Here is a 20,522-nt window from a genome sequence, read left to right as displayed (position 1 = left end):
CTACAAGGTCATTGAGATAAGATGGGGCCTGATTATTTAAGACCTTGTATGTGAGGAGCAGGATTTTGAATTCTGGATTTAACAGGAAGCCAAAACAGGAGAAATCTGCTCTCTCTTTCTAGTCCCTGTCAGGACTCTTGCTGCAGCATTTTGGATTAGCTGAAGGCTTTTCAGGGAGTTTTTAGGACTTCCTGATAATAATGAATTACAGTCGTCCAGCCTGGAAGTAATAAATGCATGAACTAGTTTTTCAGCGTCACTCTGAGACAGAATATTTCTAACTTTAGAGATGTTGCACAAATGGAAGAAAGCAGTCTTACATATTTGTTTAATATGTGCGTTGAAGGACATGTCCTGGTCAAAAATGACTCCAAGGTTCCTCACAGTGTTACTGGAGGCCAAGGTAATGCCATCCAGAGTAAGAATCTGCTTAGATACCATATTTCTAAGCTTTTCAGGGCCGAGTACAATAACCTCAGTTTTATCTGAATTAAGAAGCAGAAAGTTAGCGGCCATCCAGGTCTTTATGTCTTTAAGACATTCCTGCAGTTTAACTCATTGGTGTGTGTTATCTGGCTTCATGGACAGATAGAGCTGGGTGTCATCTGCATAGCAGTGTAAATGTATGCTATGTCTTCTAATGATGCTGCCTAAGGGAAGCATGTATAATGTAAACAGAATTGGTCCTAGCACTGAACCCTGTGGAACTCCATAATTAACCTCAGTGTGTGAAGAGGACTCTCCATTTACATGCACAAACTGGAGTCTATTAGATAGATATGATACAAACCACTGCAGTGCAGTACCTGTAATACCTACAGCATGTTCTAATCGCTCTAATAGGATATTATGGTCGACAGTATCGAACGCTGCACTGAGGTCTAGCAGGACAAGCACAGAGATGAGTCCACTGTCAGAGGCCATAAGAAGATCATTTGTAACCTTCACTAAAGCTGTTTCTGTGCTGTGATGAGCTCTGAAACCTGACTGAAACTCTTCAAATAAGCCTCTGCAGATGATCTGTTAGCTGTTTGACAACTACTCTTTCAAGGATGTTTGATATGAAAGGAAGGTTGGAGATTGGCCTATAATTAGCTAAGACTGCTGGGTCTAGAGATGCTTTTTGAGTAAAGGTTTAACTACAGTCAGCTTGAAGGCCTGTGGTACATAGCTGATCATTAGAGATAGGTTGATCATATTTAAGATTGAAGCATTAATTAATGGCAGGACTTCTTTGAGCAGTTTTGTAGGAATGGGGTCTAAAAGACACGTTGATGGTTTGGAGGAAGTAATTATTGAAGTTAACTCAGAAAGATCAATTGGAGAAAAAGAGTCTAACTTAACATCAATGGTACTAAGAGTAGCTGTAGATAATGTTACATCTGTGGGATGATTACTGGTAATTTTTTCTCTAATGCTAAAATTATTAACAAGATAATCGACCTCTGTTGGAGTAGTGTTCAGATAGCTGCTCTGCTCTGTGTTGGTACAGGGCATTGAAGATGATAACAGTGGGTGGATTATATTCTTAAACTCAGTTACAGCGCATTCAGAAAGACATCTACTGTGACAAAGTCTACTCGCCACCGGGCCCTCTGACCACCACCAGTAGGCAATCAGTAGACGACCGAGACTGTTGAAGCCGGGGCTCGAACCAGCAACCTTCCGATTGCAAAACGAACTGCCAACTCTTGAGCCACGATCGCCCCCTGACATTCAAATATGAATGTTATTGTATTTCACTGGTAGTCTAAGTCTAAAAAACCAAACAAACTAATATGTAATTGTGTGTTTCATAATACATGTATGAAAAATGACCACATGTTAACATTTTTCCAAATGAAAATTTAAGTTTTATAAACATGGCAATAAAGAAGCACTAAAAAGACAAGAGCCTCTCCCCTTTTAGCTCAAAGCCTCACATACTTGAAGGATGAATGTCAAACCAGGAGAGCAAACACAAACGCTCAGAGTATTTAAAAAACCAAATGAACAAAACAATGAAAAAGGCTCATGGTACTCAATTACTCTACGTTATCGTGTTTTACTTACACTTTTCAGTTGTAGTTGCTGACAATACATAATATTGATTTTAATAATTAATGATTTTAGTACAAGATGCTGATGAGTATAGATGCCTGTTTCTCAAATGTTTTGATTCAATTTTAAACAAAAATATTAAGCACATGCAAAGAAGGTATTCTGTGAACCACATACTGAATTTATTGTCTGAGATAAATGTAAATAAATACCTTAATTCAACACAAACACATACGTTAACATTTTTAGACATTATTTCAACTTATCAAACTCAAATAATTACTAAAAGGATATTCATAGATTGTACCAGGCTCATCTAACTTATATTTATAGTGATATTTACTAAGCCTCTGAATTAGTTTTTAGAGTTTGATCAAGTTCACCACCGGGTGGAGATCAGTTAACAGCTCAGCCCTTTCTTTACCTGAGTATCAGGAGCATATGGCCATAGAGCTGATATGATTGCAAAGTCGATTATTGATCATCATCATCCTCCTGTCTTGCATTCTTTAAATCTTTGCCTCTGTCCAGTGTTCAGAAAAAAATAGTCCGCTCTTGGGTGTATTTTATGTGTTATCAAGTAAACCAGCTCTATAGCTGCTTGGTGAGGTGTTGTTGCTCTCCCAGGAGTATATATGTATTTACCAGGGTCCCTTTAACCAGTACATAGCTTCCTGCCTTGTCTTTAATTTGTTTTTCTAAAGCAGATTTTTATTGACTTTGAAAATAATTTTGAGACTTCTCTTTTCCATTCTCGTTTAGAAGAACTTCTGTTTATGGTCAGACAGCCAAAGCTCTTTGTTGATCTTTAGCAGGCTGGTGTGTTTTTCTCAGCTATACTTCAAAGCTCACTGCCTCGTTGCCTGGACCCCTCGTAAGTTAGCTGTTTTACAACCAACTCTGTCAATGGAAAATTGTACTTAGTAGTCAGTAATCTTTCAGTGATATAAGTTTGCATTTGGTAGAATACTGCATGTAATCACTTGTGTGCAGAAGTATATAGTTGGTGGCATATTGAAAGAATGTCTCATCCTAGGAGGTCTGTGACATTCTAGGGTGTTCACCCCCACGTCCTGGGAGCATGAGAGAGGTCGTACTTTGTTTTATTGTTTTAACGTAGCTATGTCTGTTTTAGTTTAAGTGCCTTCTTTACATATAGATGAACTGCTGGACTTCCTCACCATGTTATCTAGGGTGAGGGGGAGACTACCCTCTTCCTGACCAAGGATGTTTCCTTTTGTGCTTTTATGTTATATGACCCTTTGATCAGCAGAACACACACACACACACATACACCCACTGAAGTATAAATAAAGACCGGGGCAGTCCTCAGTGCGAGTCTCAGTCTGGAGGCTGCCCTTGCTAGCAAGAAGTTCTGTGTGTTTCTCTTCTCTGAGTCTTTACTGAAGAAGTGTTTTAGAATATATTCCTTAACAAACTCTGTCAAGAGTTTTGAGTTCAAAAGAAGGTTGGAGACGGGCCTATCATTGGCTAAGACCGCTGGGTCAAGTGACAGTGTTTTAAGTACTTTTGGATGTACCAAATGTGTAAACATCAGTCAGAGCAGGAAGTCCAAACAGGACTCGACTGCAGCTCTCACACTTTCATTTTCACTTCTCGAAAATGACGTTGAATTTCTGGTCTTTCAGGTGTTGCTCCTGCTTTACCTGCAGCTGTTTGTCTGGTTTTGTTGGCTCTCCATTTACAGGAATCAGACGGTTTACACTCAGTGACTTTGTGCAGCAGGTGGGAGGAGTGACTAACAACGTGTGGGTAAAAAAACCAAAAACACCAGGTAATGATGACCTCAGGTGATCAGTAGAAACTCAGCTGGGTTTCCTGGGAGCTTCCTGAGACCACTGGAGGAGGTCGTAGATGTTTCCTCTGGTTTAAACTGAAGATATTAGAAATGAATTCTTTAAACCTCTGAGTTTTTTGTCCTTCCAGCCTGTTTCATCTTTAGTTTGATAATGCACAGACTTCTCTATGTTTGTGGGAAACCATCAGAGTACTGATGGGGTACACAACTACACCCTCTCCAACACCACAGTCGTCTGGGAGGGGCCCTTTATACTTTCAGCTTCATGTGATGAAGGTTTCCTTCATTCCACCAAAACATTTCTAGGACCACGATCCTGTTCCAGGAAGCAGCTGAGGTCAGGGAAAGTTAACAGGTCTCTTTTAAATCAGACAATGACTCTCAATGGGGCTGCATGTATAAATAAAGGTTAAAAACAAAAACAAACCCCACTCTGAGGGGGTACCATAAATCAGACAGCTCATTCTTATGTATTCTCTTCCTACCGACTTTTCTTCTTCCAGAGGATACCTCCATCTGCTTCCTGCTCTCGCTCCACATCAGAGTATCGTCTGCAAACTTCCTTCTGCTCCTCACTGATCATCACAGCTGGCAAAACTACACACACTCTGTACTACAGTAGAAATGCAGATACTACTGTGAAAAACACCCCAGTAAAAGTTAAAGTACCAGCTCTAAAATGTGCTCAAAGTAAGAAAGTGAAATTAGCTCGTTTCTATTTCTGTGCACAGCTGAGTCTGTGCATCAGTAGATGGAATACAAATGTTAGTCTCTTTTTTAAGTTGTAATTATACTAAGCTTGAATCAGAAGGAAAATAAAAACGTCTCTATTTCCTGTTGCCTCCATTGTAGAGCGTGACTTTGCCTCTAAACAGAACAGTGTGCAGTCACATCACCATCAGCTGCAATGTCTCAGTGTGGGGAACGACTCACAGTCATGTCTACTGTGCAGGCTGTCATCAGCTGACCTGCTGCTCTCTGTGGATGTGCACACCTGGATTCATCCAGATGTTTCCTGAGCCGTCCTGGCTGAGTCCATCCTCCACACTGACAGCACGCTGTTTATGCTGTCTTTACTATAAAGTTGGTATGAAGGTGAAATTCAGTGAATGAGTCTCTGCTACACTAACTGTGAGCATGAACCCACAGCCGCTGTGCAGCAGTCACACACTGTTCTTTAAACCCATCACAGGGCAGCAAACCCACCCGTTCATCCTGCACAGCTGATGACAGGGCGCTCTCTGCACCGGGGCTGTGATCGACCGTGGCTGCTGGGTCCTCTCAGCCTGGCTGGGGGGCTCCTTTGCCTCCCTCCTGCTGTGTGCCCAGCCCGGAGGCTGCGGTCTGTGACCGGCTCCCAGTGCAGACGGCTCCCTGTTATAGTGTTTCCTCACTTGGCTCATGCGAACCCAGCCCAATTTTTACTCTTTAAGTGTGCGTGTGTGTGTGTGTGTGGGGGGGGGGGATATGTGTGTATTCACATCATTTATGTTAATGAGAGTGCGGGGAGTGAGTTGGAGGGTGGGGTGGGCTGCTTTTAACTATGTAAAGCACTTTGTGCTACATTTCTTGTGTGAAAAGTGCTTTATAAATAAAGATTGATTGATTGATTGATTAACCTGCAGCCTTCAGATAACACAGTGAGTCTGCCTCAGTGTGTTTAGCAGCAGCTTTATGAACAAACATCATGTGTCACGTACAGATTTAGAAACATGAGGACTTCCATGTGAGCTTTAAATGAGCATCCTACTTTTAAATCTAAGCTCTCTTCTTCCTCTCCTGTCCTTCTTTCTTATCTTCCTCCATGTCTGAGTGAACGTAGCTCTTTGTCTTTTCTCTGCAGTAACAAAGTATTTGTACTTTGTGCATGTTGCAGTTCTGGACGTACTGGAGCCTCTCCAGGGCTTCGGTGTAAATCCCAAACAGGACTCACTGCAGTAATCCAGGTGGCGGGAACAGTAACAAAGTATTTGTACTTAGTTACTTCTCACCTCTCCTAAACATCACCTCTCTCACTTTACCTGCCCCTGACCTCTGCCACAAGTTTCTGGACTTGTTCCTAGAAAAAAAACATCACCCCCACCCTCACAAATCTCCGTTGGGTCCTGGTTAAGTCACGCCTCCCTTCTTTCAGTGCCCCGCCCTCAGGACCTGTCTCAGATGTTGCGGCCTCAGCCAGGTGTGCGTTCTGTCCCTCACACCAGCCGCTACACCTCTGAGGACAGAACCCCACCCTCTGGAAGTCTCTCCCATACGAGCATCACACCGCCCATCACTGGAGTCCTTCAAAACTACCTCTTCAACCTGCACCTTTTTCCTGTTGTTGTTCTTTCTGACTCTATAAAGCGTCCTGGGGTAAGTTATTATTACTAAGTAAGTTATTATTACTATTATATTATTATTAATATATGGAAAGCAACTCTTTCCATATCTTCATACCATTTGATCTTAACCAGTGAAACTGCCAAATATTTAACTGTTATTCTACGTGATGAAGAAAAGCTGCTGTGACAGAGAAACATCTGTCAGCACGACTCTTTAAACTGCAAGGAGCTCGTTGACTGTCCAGCTTTTTTTTCTTGACTGAACCTGTGAAATTCCTGTTGTAGAAGGTGAAAATGTTTCTGTGTGTCGTGTGAATGCCGTACAGCATGAGGCCACACAGGCTGAGCTCAGACCTGATGAACTTCCTGTTACTTGAAACTGTTTTTAAACCGCTTAAACAGACGGATCACCTCAAAGACTCACAAACATTTTTTAATTTTTAAAAACAGTACAAATAAAAACAACTGGTCACATGATCGCCGTCCTGCACTCTGATACGGCCATCTCTTATTTAATCTGTGGTTACTACAGATGTACGGGGGTGCCAGGGGCATGAGGGTCAGGGGTCAGCATCTCTCTGAGCTTCCATGGCTCTCTGCATCTTCTCCACCATCCACTGAGGAACCGAGAACGGCTTCAGCTCGTCCATCCTGACGTCCGGACAGTCCCTGAATGCACCACGCAGACACACGCAGACACACACACACACAGGTCAGATTTGTTACTGAATGATCGTGTCTGTTTGAAATCAGCGTGGCGCCTCTGATCAATATGTATCAGCTGATATCAGTCAGAGTGGTGTGAGTGCCAAATAACAACAACAGTCGCCATTAAGCTGTTTTATATCATAAGGTAGACCCTACAATAACACAGAGATAGCCCCAATAATCAGTTGACCCCCCAATGAGCGAGTGTTTTGGTGACAGAGGGAAGGAAAAACTCCCTTTTAACAGGAAGAAACCTCCGGCAGAACCAGGCTAAGGGAGGGGCGGGGCCATCTGCTGTGATTGGTTGGGGTGAGAGAAGGAAGACAGGATAAAGACACGCTGTGGCAGTAGGGCGGGGCCATATCATACCGTTCACAGTGTAATGTTGGGCAACGATAAGAAAATGAAACATGGCGATAGAATATGGGTAAAACACGCATGCGCAGTGCCTTTGTTTTCATACGCACATGGTGGAAAAATCATGGCGGCGACGGAGAATAAGAAGGGCGAAAGTGGATCGTTGAATGAAACGATGAACCTGAACTGGTTTGTAAAAATGCTGCAGCTTCACTGGTGTGGAACTGGTTTAGCTTTCGTCCGTCAGATTCACAACAAAGCACTATTTTTGGTAGCGCATGCTAGCGGGCCGCCGTTATTACCGTGTTGTTTGGAAAATACGGCGCACTTAAAATCATCCTTTGATTTTCTGAAAGTCGACAGAGCCCCTTATAATCCCGTGTGCCTTATGTATGAACTCTGGTTGTGTTTACTGACCTGGAAACGATTTTATGTGCACGGCGCTCGAAAATCTGTCAGATGTTTCAGTACGACTTTGCTGAGCTACGAAGCCGCACCGCTTGATGGATTGTCGGAGCGTTACGGCTATCGTAGGCGGAGCCTCGCGGAGTGATACGTACTGTGCTTCAGCATAATGTTACCGTATTGTGTGTGTTTAACCTCTTTTAAAGTGTTGTGGATGTTATACATGGTTATGCTGAGGATGTGCGATGGGCGATCGTGGCTCAAGAGTTGGAAGTTCGCCTTGTAATCGGAAGGTTGCCGGTTCGAGCCCCGGCTCTGACAGTCTGACACTTCACCCGTTGCCTACTGGTGGTGGTCAGAGGGCCCGGTGGCGCCAGTGTCCGGCAGCCTCGCCTCTGTCAGTGCGCCCCAGGGCGGCTGTGGCTACAATGTAGCTGCCATCATGAATGGGTGGATGACTGGATGTGTAAAGCGCTATATAAATACAGGCCATTTACCATTTACAGGCCATGTGTCGGCCAGTTTCCACTGAAATGCCTTTTGGTTAAACTGTCAGCGAGGAATTTGCACTGTTAAATGTTTATATAACTTTAATGCAGATAAAAAACAGCTGCTTGTTGAAGTGGAAATACATTGATGTTGTTTTGCACTAATAAAGTTGAGGAGTTGTAAAGTATTTTGTCTCGCGTCAGTTATATCGTTATCGCAAATTTTCAAACGTATATCGTGATAAATATTTTTGGCCATATCGCTCTGCGCTATGTGGAAGATTAATAACAAGTATGATTCAGTGCAGAGAGGTCTGTTAACACATAGTGAGTGAAGAAGAAACACTATCGCAGCATAACTAAGGGAGGATTCAGGGTCACCTGATCCAGCCCTAACTGAACTTTCAAGTGAGCAACTAAAGCATCTACCAATTAAAGACTTACCAAGGCAACCAGACCCTGACACACCTGTCCCTGACCTGCAGAAATCAGGAGTCTCGTGTTGGTTTGTGCAACGTTTCCCTCGTTGCCGGGTTTTAAATACGGTGTTTTTGATTTGTGTGAAGGACATGCCCCCTTGACTCTTCAAGTGATGGCACCAACTAGCCAATCAGTGACATGCAGTCTGTTGATGTCACATTTTCTCATCGCACGTACTTAAAATAAGAAAAAAAAAGCCCCTGGTACCAACTACTACCACCTAATAGAAAACCCCAAAACGGGGCCGTGACAGAACAAGCCGGAAAGGGCTGAAAGTCGTCATCAGGTCTCCTTCACATCTTTACTTCACCATTGAGCAAAGTTCTTGAGAGCAGGAGGCGACGCACTTACCGGTACTCATCGCTGCGGGACAGATCCTGGATGTCCTCCTCTATCAGCAGGTAGGCCTGAGCAAGACACAGGAAGTGGGTTAGCATATAACCCTAACTATATGCTTTAGCAAAAAGGAAAGTTTGAAGCCTAATCTTGAAAGTAGAGATAGTATCTGTCTCCCGAATCCAAACTGGAAGCTGGTTCCACAGAAGAGGGGCCTGAAAACTGAAGGCTCTGCCTCCCATTCTACTTTTAAATACTCTAGGAACAACAAGTAGGCCTGCAGAGCGAGAGCGAAGTGCTCTAATAGGGTGATATGGTACTACAAGGTCATTAAGATAAGATGGGGCCTGATTATTTAAGACCTTGTATGTGAGGAGCAGGATTTTGAATTCTGGATTTAACAGGAAGCCAAAACAGGAGAAATCTGCTCTCTCTTTCTAGTCCCTGTCAGGACTCTTGCTGCAGCATTTTGGATCAGCTGAAGGCTTTTCAGGGAGTTTTTAGGACTTCCTGATAATAATGAATTACAGTCGTCCAGCCTGGAAGTAATAAATGCATGAACTAGTTTTTCAGCGTCACTCTGAGACAGGATATTTCTAACTTTAGAGATTTGCGAGCCACAGTCGACGCGTTTCATAGTTTCTCACCATCTTTCCTCCTGTCGCCCTCATGTGGTGTCTCTCTGCCAGCCACTGTTTATCCTTGGCATCAGCTGCGTACTGACACACACACACACACACACACACACACACACACACACACACACACACACACACACACACAGGTGAGGCAGACTCAGCATGGCCTTCAGACCACAGACTGTATACCAAAGATGGATGCAGATGTCAGATTCCTGTTACGTCATGCAGCATTTTACCTTGAACAGGTCGGCGTGTTTGATGTAGATTCGTCCTCTGGTCCCACCCATTCCGAGCGCCCTGCAGTGACATCACAACATAAGATGTTTGTTATTTTAACGTCGTATCGCTGTTATGTGGAGGTTTACGTGTGATTTAAACGTTTAAGTGTTGTGTGAACGCCGTTTCCTGTTGGCGTTGCTGCTGCGGACTCACTTGTTGGCTCTTGACCCGAGCACGAACGTGCTGCTGTCGCTGAGTCTGGACGGATCCCACTGAAACACAGACAGCGTCACTGTGACATCATCACAGCGGCGACTTTACACCCCCGACATGAAGGCAACGCTGTAGAGCACAGCGCCCCCATCGGGTCACACTGGGTCACTGCCACCGTGTTATTGGGTCTGATGATGATGATGATGATGATGAAGACATTTATTTCAGTTGAGTTCACCTGTCAGTTCAAGTAACCACTCACCTTGGGCCCCTCCTTCTTGATGGGCTCAGACTTGGGCTTCACCCTGAGGACACAGATGGACATCGGTCAGGTGTGTTCATCTACCTGTGCACTGACGATGATGTCACCTATTAGATACTCACACAGAGAAGGTCAGAGGTCGATCAGATGAGGCCACGGGACCTGGACGCATCTTTCTCTAAGGACAGGAAGTGATCAGAGTCAGTGATCGCACTCGTGTGTGAGTGTGTGTGTGTTGGGGGGGTGGTTACCTTCTTGTGCAGCGGGCTTCCTCTCTGGCTGCAGTCGTCATCAGCAACTCGTTGCCTCTGCGGGAAACAAACAGGTGAGGCACGGGACTACCTTCCCAGGTAAGCTGCCTGCTCCTACACCTACCTTCATCATTGCCTCTGGTACCGCCCTCTTCACCTCAGCCTCCGGAAACAGCTGCTTGGCCTGGAGATGAAATCATAGGGAAACAGATCAGGCTTTACACTCAACACAGCTAATCCGGCTTCACAGGTACACCTGTCAGGTGAGTTCAGGTGGTCTCATGAGCATCAGAATGCCTCACGTGTTCGAGGACGTTCCTGCACGCCTCCTTGATCAGGTGATCGGTCTGAATGTCGTCTCCAACGTTCTCCTTCACATTCTCTGCTGCCTTCTCGAAGAACTGCAACACAAACACACTTGCTCGAACCCCTGCACAGGTCAAACCAAATAACTCCACCCCCTCCCCTTTTAGTGCGACTGCTAACCTTCTGATATTTACTGAACACGGCCATGATGTCTTGGTTGAAGCTGGGCTGGAGCACGGCACGCAGCAGGTCCATGGACACCTGAGGGTCCGTGTAGCTGCACAGACAGGTGAGGACAGATGAGCAGGTCTGTCTCTACGTCCTGCTCAAGGTGAAACCCTGACACACCTGGACTCCTGTCGTCTGAGTGTTGTTGATAAAGTTTTTTAAAAACAAACTGAATGGCCGCGTTTACGTTTCCCGTCCTGTGAGCTCAGAGGTCTGCGCTACGAAGCCTGGCTTATCCAGGTGGTTACCCCTGGTTTTCATCACCATGGTAACTAACACTGTGAACCTCACCTGCTCCAGAGCAGGTTAAGATCCGGATCAGAGATCAACAAGTACGACATCACTTCCTACTGATCAACGAGCGCTCCAGAAAATAGTGTCAGCATCCTTTGGAAGATGCCTCGGACGGCTGCGGTGACAGTGGGAGGGGTCTAAGGATTTTAACAACAATGTCTTTGTGTTTCCCTGACGACCATCAGTAACCAATGATAAATCACCTCAGCTTCAGTTCTTGATTGTTTTCTGTTGGCAGTTAACAGTTTTGGTCTTCGAGCATTAATATGTGATCCTGAAACAGCACATCTGTACTGCACCAGCTGACCCCAGGTCAGATTTGTATTACGCCATACACAGCAGCAAAAACTACCGCTGTCAGGAGCGCGGGACGTTTCCACTCGTTCTGTTATTCACGAGAGGCCGTACTTTAATAAACCAACCGAATGAAGCACAAACCCTGCGTTGCATTGTTTCCTCCATCGGGCTGTGGGACAGGAAGCTTTAATGTGCAGCCGCCACCTTACAAACAGACAGCAGTGTGAGCGCGCTCAGTGACAAAACTATTAACTAGAAGCAAGATTTTTACTGTGTGCGACAAAAGACTGAACAACTGTCTCATTTGCATTTTACTGATATGGCGCTCATGGGGATCGTTTTCTGTGGAGGAACAGTGATGTGAGACATGAAATGCCAGTTTGCGATTGGTCACAATCACAAAAAACCCGCCTCTTTCATGTGAACGTGCAGGAGAAACCCTCTGTGAACTTAGGGCGGTGATAACCAGCTTCGTGTGACCTCCAATCCTGATCGCCAAACTCAGGGTACGTGGATCCAGCCAACAGAAACATATCCTGGATGCTGCACTCTCGTCATAGTACAGAGCCACAACCATCACAGAAAGTACGAGCCAATCAGATCCAACGGTCCACTTACCTGACCATCATGTGAGAGCGCCGTCCTCGTCTTTGGATCTGTCTGTGTTTGATCATCAAGTTCCACGGCTTCTACACACACACACACACACAGATGAGTGTAACTGTATGACGTGTGAACAGGTAAGAGCACACCAGGACATTTTCAACCCAACGTTATTTAGAAAACAGAGTGTACAGGTGTTCAGGTGAAGCGCACCTGTGTTTCCCGACAAACATTAACACATAGTAAAAGATTGCTGCCTATAGAGTAATGGATTACTTTCAACTGAGCAGGTGTTTGGCTTATCCTGACAACAGACACGTGACTCAAACCACCTGAGAGCCAACTCTGACAAAAACACACCAAAAAGCGAGGGCCGGGGCTCCGTCTATTTCCTGGAGTTACCCGGACCACCGTGTTTAGGTTTATTCCGTGACTGTGACGTCACCAGCTTTCATGAAAAAAATATTCACGGTGTCGTGTAACAGATGTTTGTGCGGTGGCTCGCGGCCTCACCGGGCTCTGCTCCGGGTGGTCCGGCTGCTCCGGCCCGTCCTGCTGCAGCCAGTCCCGGCCTCCGTCACTGCGGTGCGCCCCCATCTGTTCCGATCCGGGTCCAACCGGGCCAAAGACCGCGCTAACGGCAATCAGCGGCCGTAAAGGTGTTTACGGTTACTGCCCCGAGCTGACCGACGATCAACTGATACTCAGCAAACAATAATCGATACGTGGCTACCACTTTGCCTGTTTATTGTCTGTTTCGCGGAAACTTCGCTGCTGCTTCTTCCACTTCCGGCAAAACCGAATACAACCGCACTTCCTGTCACCGCTTCACAATAAAAGCACTGACTTCCGGAGGATTTGTGATCGTAAGGAGGTCACCTGTGCAGACAGGTGTAGAGGTGGGTTTAAAAAATCGATTTCCCCATTCAAATCGATTTGAGTTTGACTAATGTCATATCGGATAAACATCGTCACACATTTTCTCTGACTTTCCTCCAAGACAAAATCAAACTTCCTGCACAGCTCTGTCTCTCAGTGTGCTCTGCTTCCCTTCAGCAGCATCAGGTAATGTTCACATGTTGATTCATGGTTTTCTTCAGTTTTTGATCTATGGCAGAATATTTTTAAGGTTATTTGTATTTGGGAGTCACGTGGGACCGCCGAAGAAGATGGCCGCACACTAGAGGCGCTCCTAAAGCCTGTTGATTAATGTTCTGAATCTGGAAACATACACTCCAGCTGTAGTCGTAAATTGGACGCCCTTTGTGGACTTTGAAGCTTTTCAAGGATTACCGTCTTTGGAAAATGGCAGGTAACAACAAAGCAAACTTTTTTAAGGGAGCTACCACGAGGAAGAAGCAAGCTAGCATTAGCCTCGCTCCGGAACCACCCGAAAGTGCATCTGCATCTGAGGCCGCCTCTCCAGTAGTTGAGGACGGTATAGGGAGCGAGAGCAAAAAAGACATTTTTGAAGAAATTAAGAAGATGAACGCTACTCTTCAGGTCGTAGCAAAAGATGTCACCACTATTAAAGAGGCCACTAAAGAATTGAAAGATTCGGTGGAAGATATAAAAGTGAGGTTAGGGGAGGCGGAACAACGTATATCAGACATGGAAGATGCCAGCGTGCTTACCGAGGCAAAAGTGGACAAATTCCAGAAGAGGATGGACGCGTTGTGGTCGCGAGTGGAGGACCTTGAAAACCGTAGCAGGAGGAATAATGTACGGATCATTGGACTCAAAGAAAGTGTGGAGACACCCGGGAACGTGGACAAATATGTGATGGAAATACTGCCAAAGCATTTGAGCTTTCTGGAAGTGAATTTGAAATTGAACGTGCCCACCGTTCCCCGGTACCAATGCCGGAACCTAACGAGCCTCCCAGGGTGATACATGTCCGCTTTCTACGTTCATCTGCTAGGGAGAAAGTGCTTCGGGTGGCCAGAGAGAGGCGTGGAGTCGATTGGCAAGGCTCCAAGCTTTCCTTTTTTGAAGATGTTACAAAGGAGCTGGCGGAGAAGAGGAAGGCATTCAATCCGGTGAAGAGGCGTCTTCGGGAGCTACAAGTGAAGCATAGGCTGATGTATCCTGCAACGCTCGTTTTCACGTGGAACGGACAAAAGAAAGCATTCAAAGACGGAAAAGAGGCCGAGAAATTTCTGCAGGAGTCGACTTAGAGGAATGCGGGACATGATGTAACAGATCGGAGTAGTGTATGTGGATTTTAAAATAAGGTAACAAACAAACAATGGGCACAATGGGGCTGCGGCGGTGGTGCTGCTGTCGGATGATTAGCGTGTCTCACGGACCACGAGCAGTTTGGGGTCTCAAGCTAAAGTTGGTTAGGCTTGGGTAGGAGGGGAGGGAGGGGGCGCTTAGCAACGTTGTTCAGAGTTGCTATGCAAAGAAGGGTGTTGGTTTTGTTCAGGTTTGTTTGTTTTTTTGTTAGTTTTTTAATGACGGCTAGTTTGATAAGACCAGATGGGTTTTGTAATATTGAGTGCCTATGCATATATTTGTGTTGTGTTGTAAAGCGCACAAGGTGTGCCTTACCCCATTTCTGTTAGAAAGCGATGAACAGGTAGACTAAAATAATATCGTGGAACATAAACGGATGTGGGGACCCAATCAAGAGGAGGAAGGTTCTAACATACTTAAAATCTAAAAATGCAGATATAGCGTTTATTCAGGAATCCCACATTGCGGGGGAAGAAGAGGCGAAAAAATTTAAACGAGACTGGGTGGGCTCCGTTTTTCATAGTTCATATTCGAGTAAACGAAATGGTGTATTGATCCTTGTTAATAAGAAATTAAGCTTCGTGTTGCTGAAGAAGTATAATGATGACGAAGGACGCATTATATGCTTGGAGGCCTTAATTAATGGGGTTCGAACAGTTTTGTGCAATTTTTATGCACCTAATAAGGAAGAGCCAGTTTTTTTTCACAAAATTAATAAGATAATAGGGGATCATGTGGGGCAGGTGATATTGGCTGGGGATTTCAACCAGGTGATGGATGGGATAATTGATAAGAGTAATCCCAGGGGTACGTCTACACCCAGGGACAGAGAGGCTGTTCATTTACTGACAGAGGATCTTTGCTTAACGGACATTTGGAGGTTAGTTAATCCCAGTTCAAGGGAATACACGTTTTACTCCAACTGTCATAAAACATATTCGAGGATAGATTTCGCCTTAATATCAAAGTCTCTGGTCGAGTCAGTCGTAGACTGTGAGATTGGTGCCATTGCTATTAGTGATCATGCCACAGTAGAGTTGCAAATTGACTTGAACACGGATAGAACGAAGAGGGGCCGCTGGAGGCTTAACACGATGTTGTTGCAGAACAAGAGTTTTAGTGAGGAGTTAACAAAGGATCTCAAAAAATTTTTCGAAATCAATATGGGTTCCACAGACAAAGTAGCCACAGTTTGGGAAGCGTCTAAAGCATATATAAGAGGAAAAATGATTGCATACGCATCAAAAGTTAAGAAAAGTGATCTAGAACGGGTAGAAACCTTGGATAAAGAAATACGGGAGTTGGAGAAGGACTTAGCGAGTCAATATTCAAATTATAAATATCAGACTATATGTAAATTAAAATACCAGTTGAATGACATTTATAACAAAAAGGCGGAATATGCCTTATTTAGGCTCAAAACAAAATTTTATGAAGGTGGCGAAAAGAGTGGAAGACTATTGGCAAGACAACTGAAGCAGCAAGATAATTTGAATAATATATCTATGATTAAGAAGGACGGCCAAGTGATAACCTCGTCGAAGGAAATAAACTCAGTTTTCCAATTATTTTATCAAGATTTGTATACGTCTGCTGGTGCGCTTGATGAAGGGGAGGTGGAGACATTTTTTTCAGGTCTACAATTACCTACTCTCTCTGGGGAACAGAAAACGAGACTGGATGAGCCTATAACGGAAGAAGAGGTCAGGGCTGCGATCTTATTAATGAAGAATGGGAAATCGCCAGGCTTGGATGGCTTCCCGATTGAGTATTATAAGAAATATATCGATATTTTAGCCCCAGTCCTGCATAAAGTTTACCTTGAGGCATTGGAGATAGGTTCCTTGCCGAGTACGTTTAATGAAGCACTGATCTCCCTTATTCCTAAAAAGGATAGGGATCTGTCGGACCCAGCAAATTACCGGCCTGTAAGCCTTTTGGGCGTTGATTGCAAAATTTTGACAAAGGTTTTGGCCTCCCGCCTGGATCAAATATTACCAGATATCATTAATGGTGACCAGGTTGGCTTTATTAAAAATAGGTCCTCAGGTGATAACATTAGAAGACTTCTTCATCTCATGCACAGAAGCGAATCTAACCTAACCCCGGTTGCGGCCTTTTCGCTAGATGCTGAGAAGGCCTTTGATCGGGTGGAATGGGGCTTCCTTATGATGACCCTCGCAAGGTTCGGGTTTGGGCCTGGGTTTTGTAATTGGGTCAAAACTGTATATGCAAGTCCAAGGGCAGCGGTTTTGACAAATGGATTGGTGTCAGGGTTTTTTCATCTTACTCGCGGGACCCGACAGGGGTGCCCTTTGTCCCCGTTGCTTTTTACAATATTTCTGGAACCGCTGGCCTTGGCTATTCGAGCAAACAGGGGTGTCAGAGGTGTTCATGCAGGGGGTATGGAACACAAGTTGTTTGTATATGCTGATGACATCTTAGCAGTATTGACGGATCCCATGCAGTCTCTACCAGCGCTACTCACGTGTGTTGAGTCATTTTCAGGGTTGTCAGGTTATAAGATAAACTGGGACAAGTCAGAGGGCATGCCATTGTCAGCATCATGTCATTCTGGATGCGTTACTCCATTCAATTTTAAGTACTCACCTTCAGGTATGAAGTATTTAGGAATATTATTAAAACCCGACTTGGAGGATATTATGCTTTCAAATGTGGAACCTCTCCTCCTAAAGATAAAAACAAATCTGGATAAATGGGGTGAATTGAATCTTACACTATGGGGTAAAGTTAATGTGATTAAAATGATGGTGGTCCCACAGTTCAATTATGTTTCCATGATGTTACCTGTACGAATTCCTTTGCACATATTTGGTCAAATTGAGAAGTTAATCAAAGATTTTTTGTGGAATAACAAGAAGCCGAGAGTGAATATAAAGAAAATGTGGGCCTCTAAAGACATTGGGGGAATGGCCCTCCCAAATGTGAAGTTGTATAATTTAGCTTTTGAATTGTCAAGACTGGCCAAATACTGGACAGGATCGGGCTCTGAGCTGAGCTGGATGAAGATCGAACAGGAACTAGCGAGCCCCTTCACACCTTTGGATGTTCTCTCGCAGGGCGCGGCAACTAATGGACAAGACTCTCATGATAACCCAGTGCTCAGGTATTCCAAAGCTGTCTGGGTGGAGGTGCACAAGTTGTGTGGAGCATCTCATCTAAGACAACCTTATGCCTCGCTATGGAACAATATTGCTGTAAGGATTGGGCGGAAAACTGTGTTCTGGAAGGAATGGCTTGTCAAAGGCATACGCAGGATAAGTGATCTTTACTCAGGGGGAGTGTTTATGTCATTTGCTGAAATAACCCGAAAATACGGTTTGACAAGAGAAAATAATTTTTGGAAATATTTACAAATAAGGGATTGTGTTACCAAAGGAAAATTTGCTCAAAGCTCAAATATGGTGGTGGAGTTTTTAGAATTGTCCAGTACAGCACATAGGGCGGCGGTTTTCTACAAACTGTTTAACAATCCAAAAAAAGAGATATGTGAAAACTTGAGGGTTATATGGCAGAGGGATCTGGGTTGTGCAATCTCTAAAGAAGACTGGCGCAGAATTTTGTCATTCTCTGATAAATATATAAGAGAGGCCAGGGGTAAATTTACTCAGTATAAATTAATACACAGGTGGTACTTCACTCCATCCAAACTTTATAGAATGGGAATTAGTCCCAGTAATGTATGCTGGAAATGTAGTTCAGATCCAGGGACATTTATGCATGCTATTTGGGAATGTGGGAAAGTTTATCCCTTTTGGCAAAAAGTATTGGACAAAATAGGAAGGTGGATTGGTTTGATGATACCCCTGTCACCAAGACTGTGCTTATTAGGGGATCGGCCAGTATTACCTGGGGTTTCAAAATATGACTTTGTGGTTATAAAGGTGGGGGTGATCGCAGCGGCTCGAGTTATTCTCAGTGTATGGAAGGAACCATCTCCTCCAGAATAGAAACTATGCTGAAAATGGTGTCGTATGAAAAACTCTTGGCTAGGATTAATGATGATAGGGAGGGTTTTGACAAATCGTGGGGACGTGTTTTTGGCTGAGATGGTTGGAACTTATTTGGTCAGGGCAATTATCTTTAGTCATGTTGTACGCTTGCTGCACTGTTTGTTTGTGTAGGCACTCAGTAAGGGAATGACTTAAAGATTTGAGTTAACTGATTTGTTTTGTTTTTTTGTTTTTTTTTATTATTATTATTATATTTTTTTTATATATATATATTTTTTCTGTTGTTTGTTTTGTTTGTTTTTGTGTTGTGAAATGTTAAAAACAAATAAAGACTTCAATTATAAAAAAAAAAAAAGGTTATTTGTATTTGTAAGGTTATCTATAAGAAGTCAGGCCAGGTTTCTGCTTTCTGCTTTTTGTTTTATCCTCAATTAATTACGCTCACACCTCTGTTGAAGCACAGTGTCAGCTTTGTTTTATACACAGATATAAAAATATGTACTGATAAATGATCAGAATTAGAATACTTGTGACTGACTGAATCGAATCAGTTATAGAAATCAGTGGCGACATTCAGCCCTGAACAGGTGTGCCTGTTTAAAAAAAAATAGAAAAAGTTTGAATGCCGTGTAGTGGACTCTGAAAAAAGCAGAAGCAGAACTATCTGCTGAAAAGCGGTGTAGAAGCTTATTTCTTTGCTTAAACCTGCTTTATTTAAAAGGGCAGAGTAAGTGCAAGAGGAGATGTGGGGCATCAGACACAGGTAGGATTCGAACCTGCGCCCCCTGGTCTTAAGGCGGCTACTCATCTCACTGAGCCAAACCGGAGCAGAAGAGGCTTGTATTGAAAAGAGGTGGAAAAAGCTGAACTCTCTGCTGAAAGTGAAGGAGCTGACATTTTTGCTGAAGAGCTGAGAGGTCCCATTGATCAAAATGGGCCAAAAAATGGCATAAAAAGCTTAATATTTCAAAAGGTATAAAAGCTATGAGCACCAAAAGATATATCTGGCATTAGCAGAATCAGCAGAACAGTTTAAATTTTGAATGGTGAAAACCGGATGAAAACTGAGGGAGTAGTTACGCAGCAAAGAAACGGAGCAACTAGAATAAGGTAGAATAATAAAGTTTAAAGAGAAACAGGAACACAATAGTGTGAATGCCGTAAGGCACACAATGAAAGGTACAAACCTGATCGCTGTCAGCACGTGACTCACTAACTTCATACTGAGCACAATGTAAAAAGGAGATAAATACTGACAGGCACCAAACATATTATGTAAAACTACTATAAAACATAAATACTAAAATTATACGAAATGTTAAAAATTATACAAATTCTAAAATTAGATGTCGTCATATCACTGAACACCGCTTTAATGCAAGTGCACGAGCTGTAAAAGTGTGTAACGGCTGTGAACCGGTACAGAACAGGTGCTACACGTGATGTCAGGTCCGCGGGATTGATGCCGAGCAGCCTCAGCAGCGTTTTCAGTCAGAAGCTTCTCTAGAGAAGGTGGGTCATCAGCTTATCCTCACCTGTTCCTCGGGTCCTGGGCCTTGCGCTATGAATTTCAGGATTTCTGGTCATTCAGCGCATTCACTCAAAGGAGGCGGAGCTTAGGACAAATCATAAACGTGGACAGGTGTGCTGTCAGCAGGTATAGGAAGATAGGAGGCTAGGATAGGAAAGCATCTCAGCTGTGACTCAGACGATTACTGCAGTTTGTTTTGCTGTGCAGTCTGACGAAGAATAAATGCATCAGAATGTCATTTCTGTGTGCACCAACCGTGTTCTCAGAGAAAACCCGCTATTTTATTCTGTTCTGTTCATGGGGATGGACCCCGGCAGGCAGACTCCAGGGTGACGTCACAGGTGAGAGTGTAACACTGAAAACTGACTAACGTGAAGTTTGTTTAAACTGTCATCACACAGAAACGACAAATGATACTTGCAGATGGTCTTACTGTAGATGACAAACATTTACACTGGTGTGACTGTGTGAGGTCATGTGACTGTAGCAGAAAGAGGAACAGCACTGG

At 44.0% G+C, this 20,522-nt stretch overlaps 1 protein-coding gene across 1 annotated transcript; it reads right to left on the bottom strand.

The window, feature by feature from the left end:
• Positions 1-6,600: 6,600 nt before the first annotated feature.
• On the bottom strand, positions 6,601-13,093 carry LOC146575157 (deoxynucleotidyltransferase terminal-interacting protein 1-like). Its single transcript, XM_085275375.1, has 13 exons — positions 12,785-13,093; positions 12,287-12,357; positions 11,030-11,126; positions 10,846-10,944; positions 10,668-10,727; positions 10,544-10,600; positions 10,415-10,470; positions 10,293-10,335; positions 10,031-10,089; positions 9,835-9,895; positions 9,605-9,676; positions 8,973-9,028; positions 6,601-6,852 (listed from the first exon to the last, which is right to left on the bottom strand). Exons 1-13 carry the CDS (start codon positions 12,866-12,868, stop codon positions 6,744-6,746), a joined length of 924 nt encoding a protein of 307 aa, XP_085131501.1. The 5' UTR covers positions 12,869-13,093; the 3' UTR covers positions 6,601-6,743.
• Between the last annotated feature and the right edge of the window lie 7,429 nt (positions 13,094-20,522).

This window comes from Mchenga conophoros, linkage group LG5, assembly GCF_057382185.1.
Source record: "Mchenga conophoros isolate Kocher_MC1m ecotype Shallow Benthic linkage group LG5, M_conophoros_male_GT1.1, whole genome shotgun sequence".
Classification (NCBI taxonomy): domain Eukaryota; kingdom Metazoa; phylum Chordata; class Actinopteri; order Cichliformes; family Cichlidae; genus Mchenga; species Mchenga conophoros.
The sequence above is the reverse complement of the archived record's forward strand: the minus strand, read 5'-3'. Positions and strand labels throughout refer to the sequence as shown.

Coding starts and splice junctions, on each gene's coding strand:
- LOC146575157 (XM_085275375.1), bottom strand. CDS start 12,868: ATGGGGGCGCACCGCAGTGACGGAGGCCGGGACTGGCTGCAGCAGGAC. Junction 9,029..9,604: donor GGGCGACAGGAGGAAAGATG/GTGAGAAACTAT, acceptor TGTCTTGCTCAG/GCCTACCTGCTGATAGAGGA. Junction 6,853..8,972: donor TCCCGCAGCGATGAGTACCG/GTAAGTGCGTCG, acceptor TGGTGCATTCAG/GGACTGTCCGGACGTCAGGA.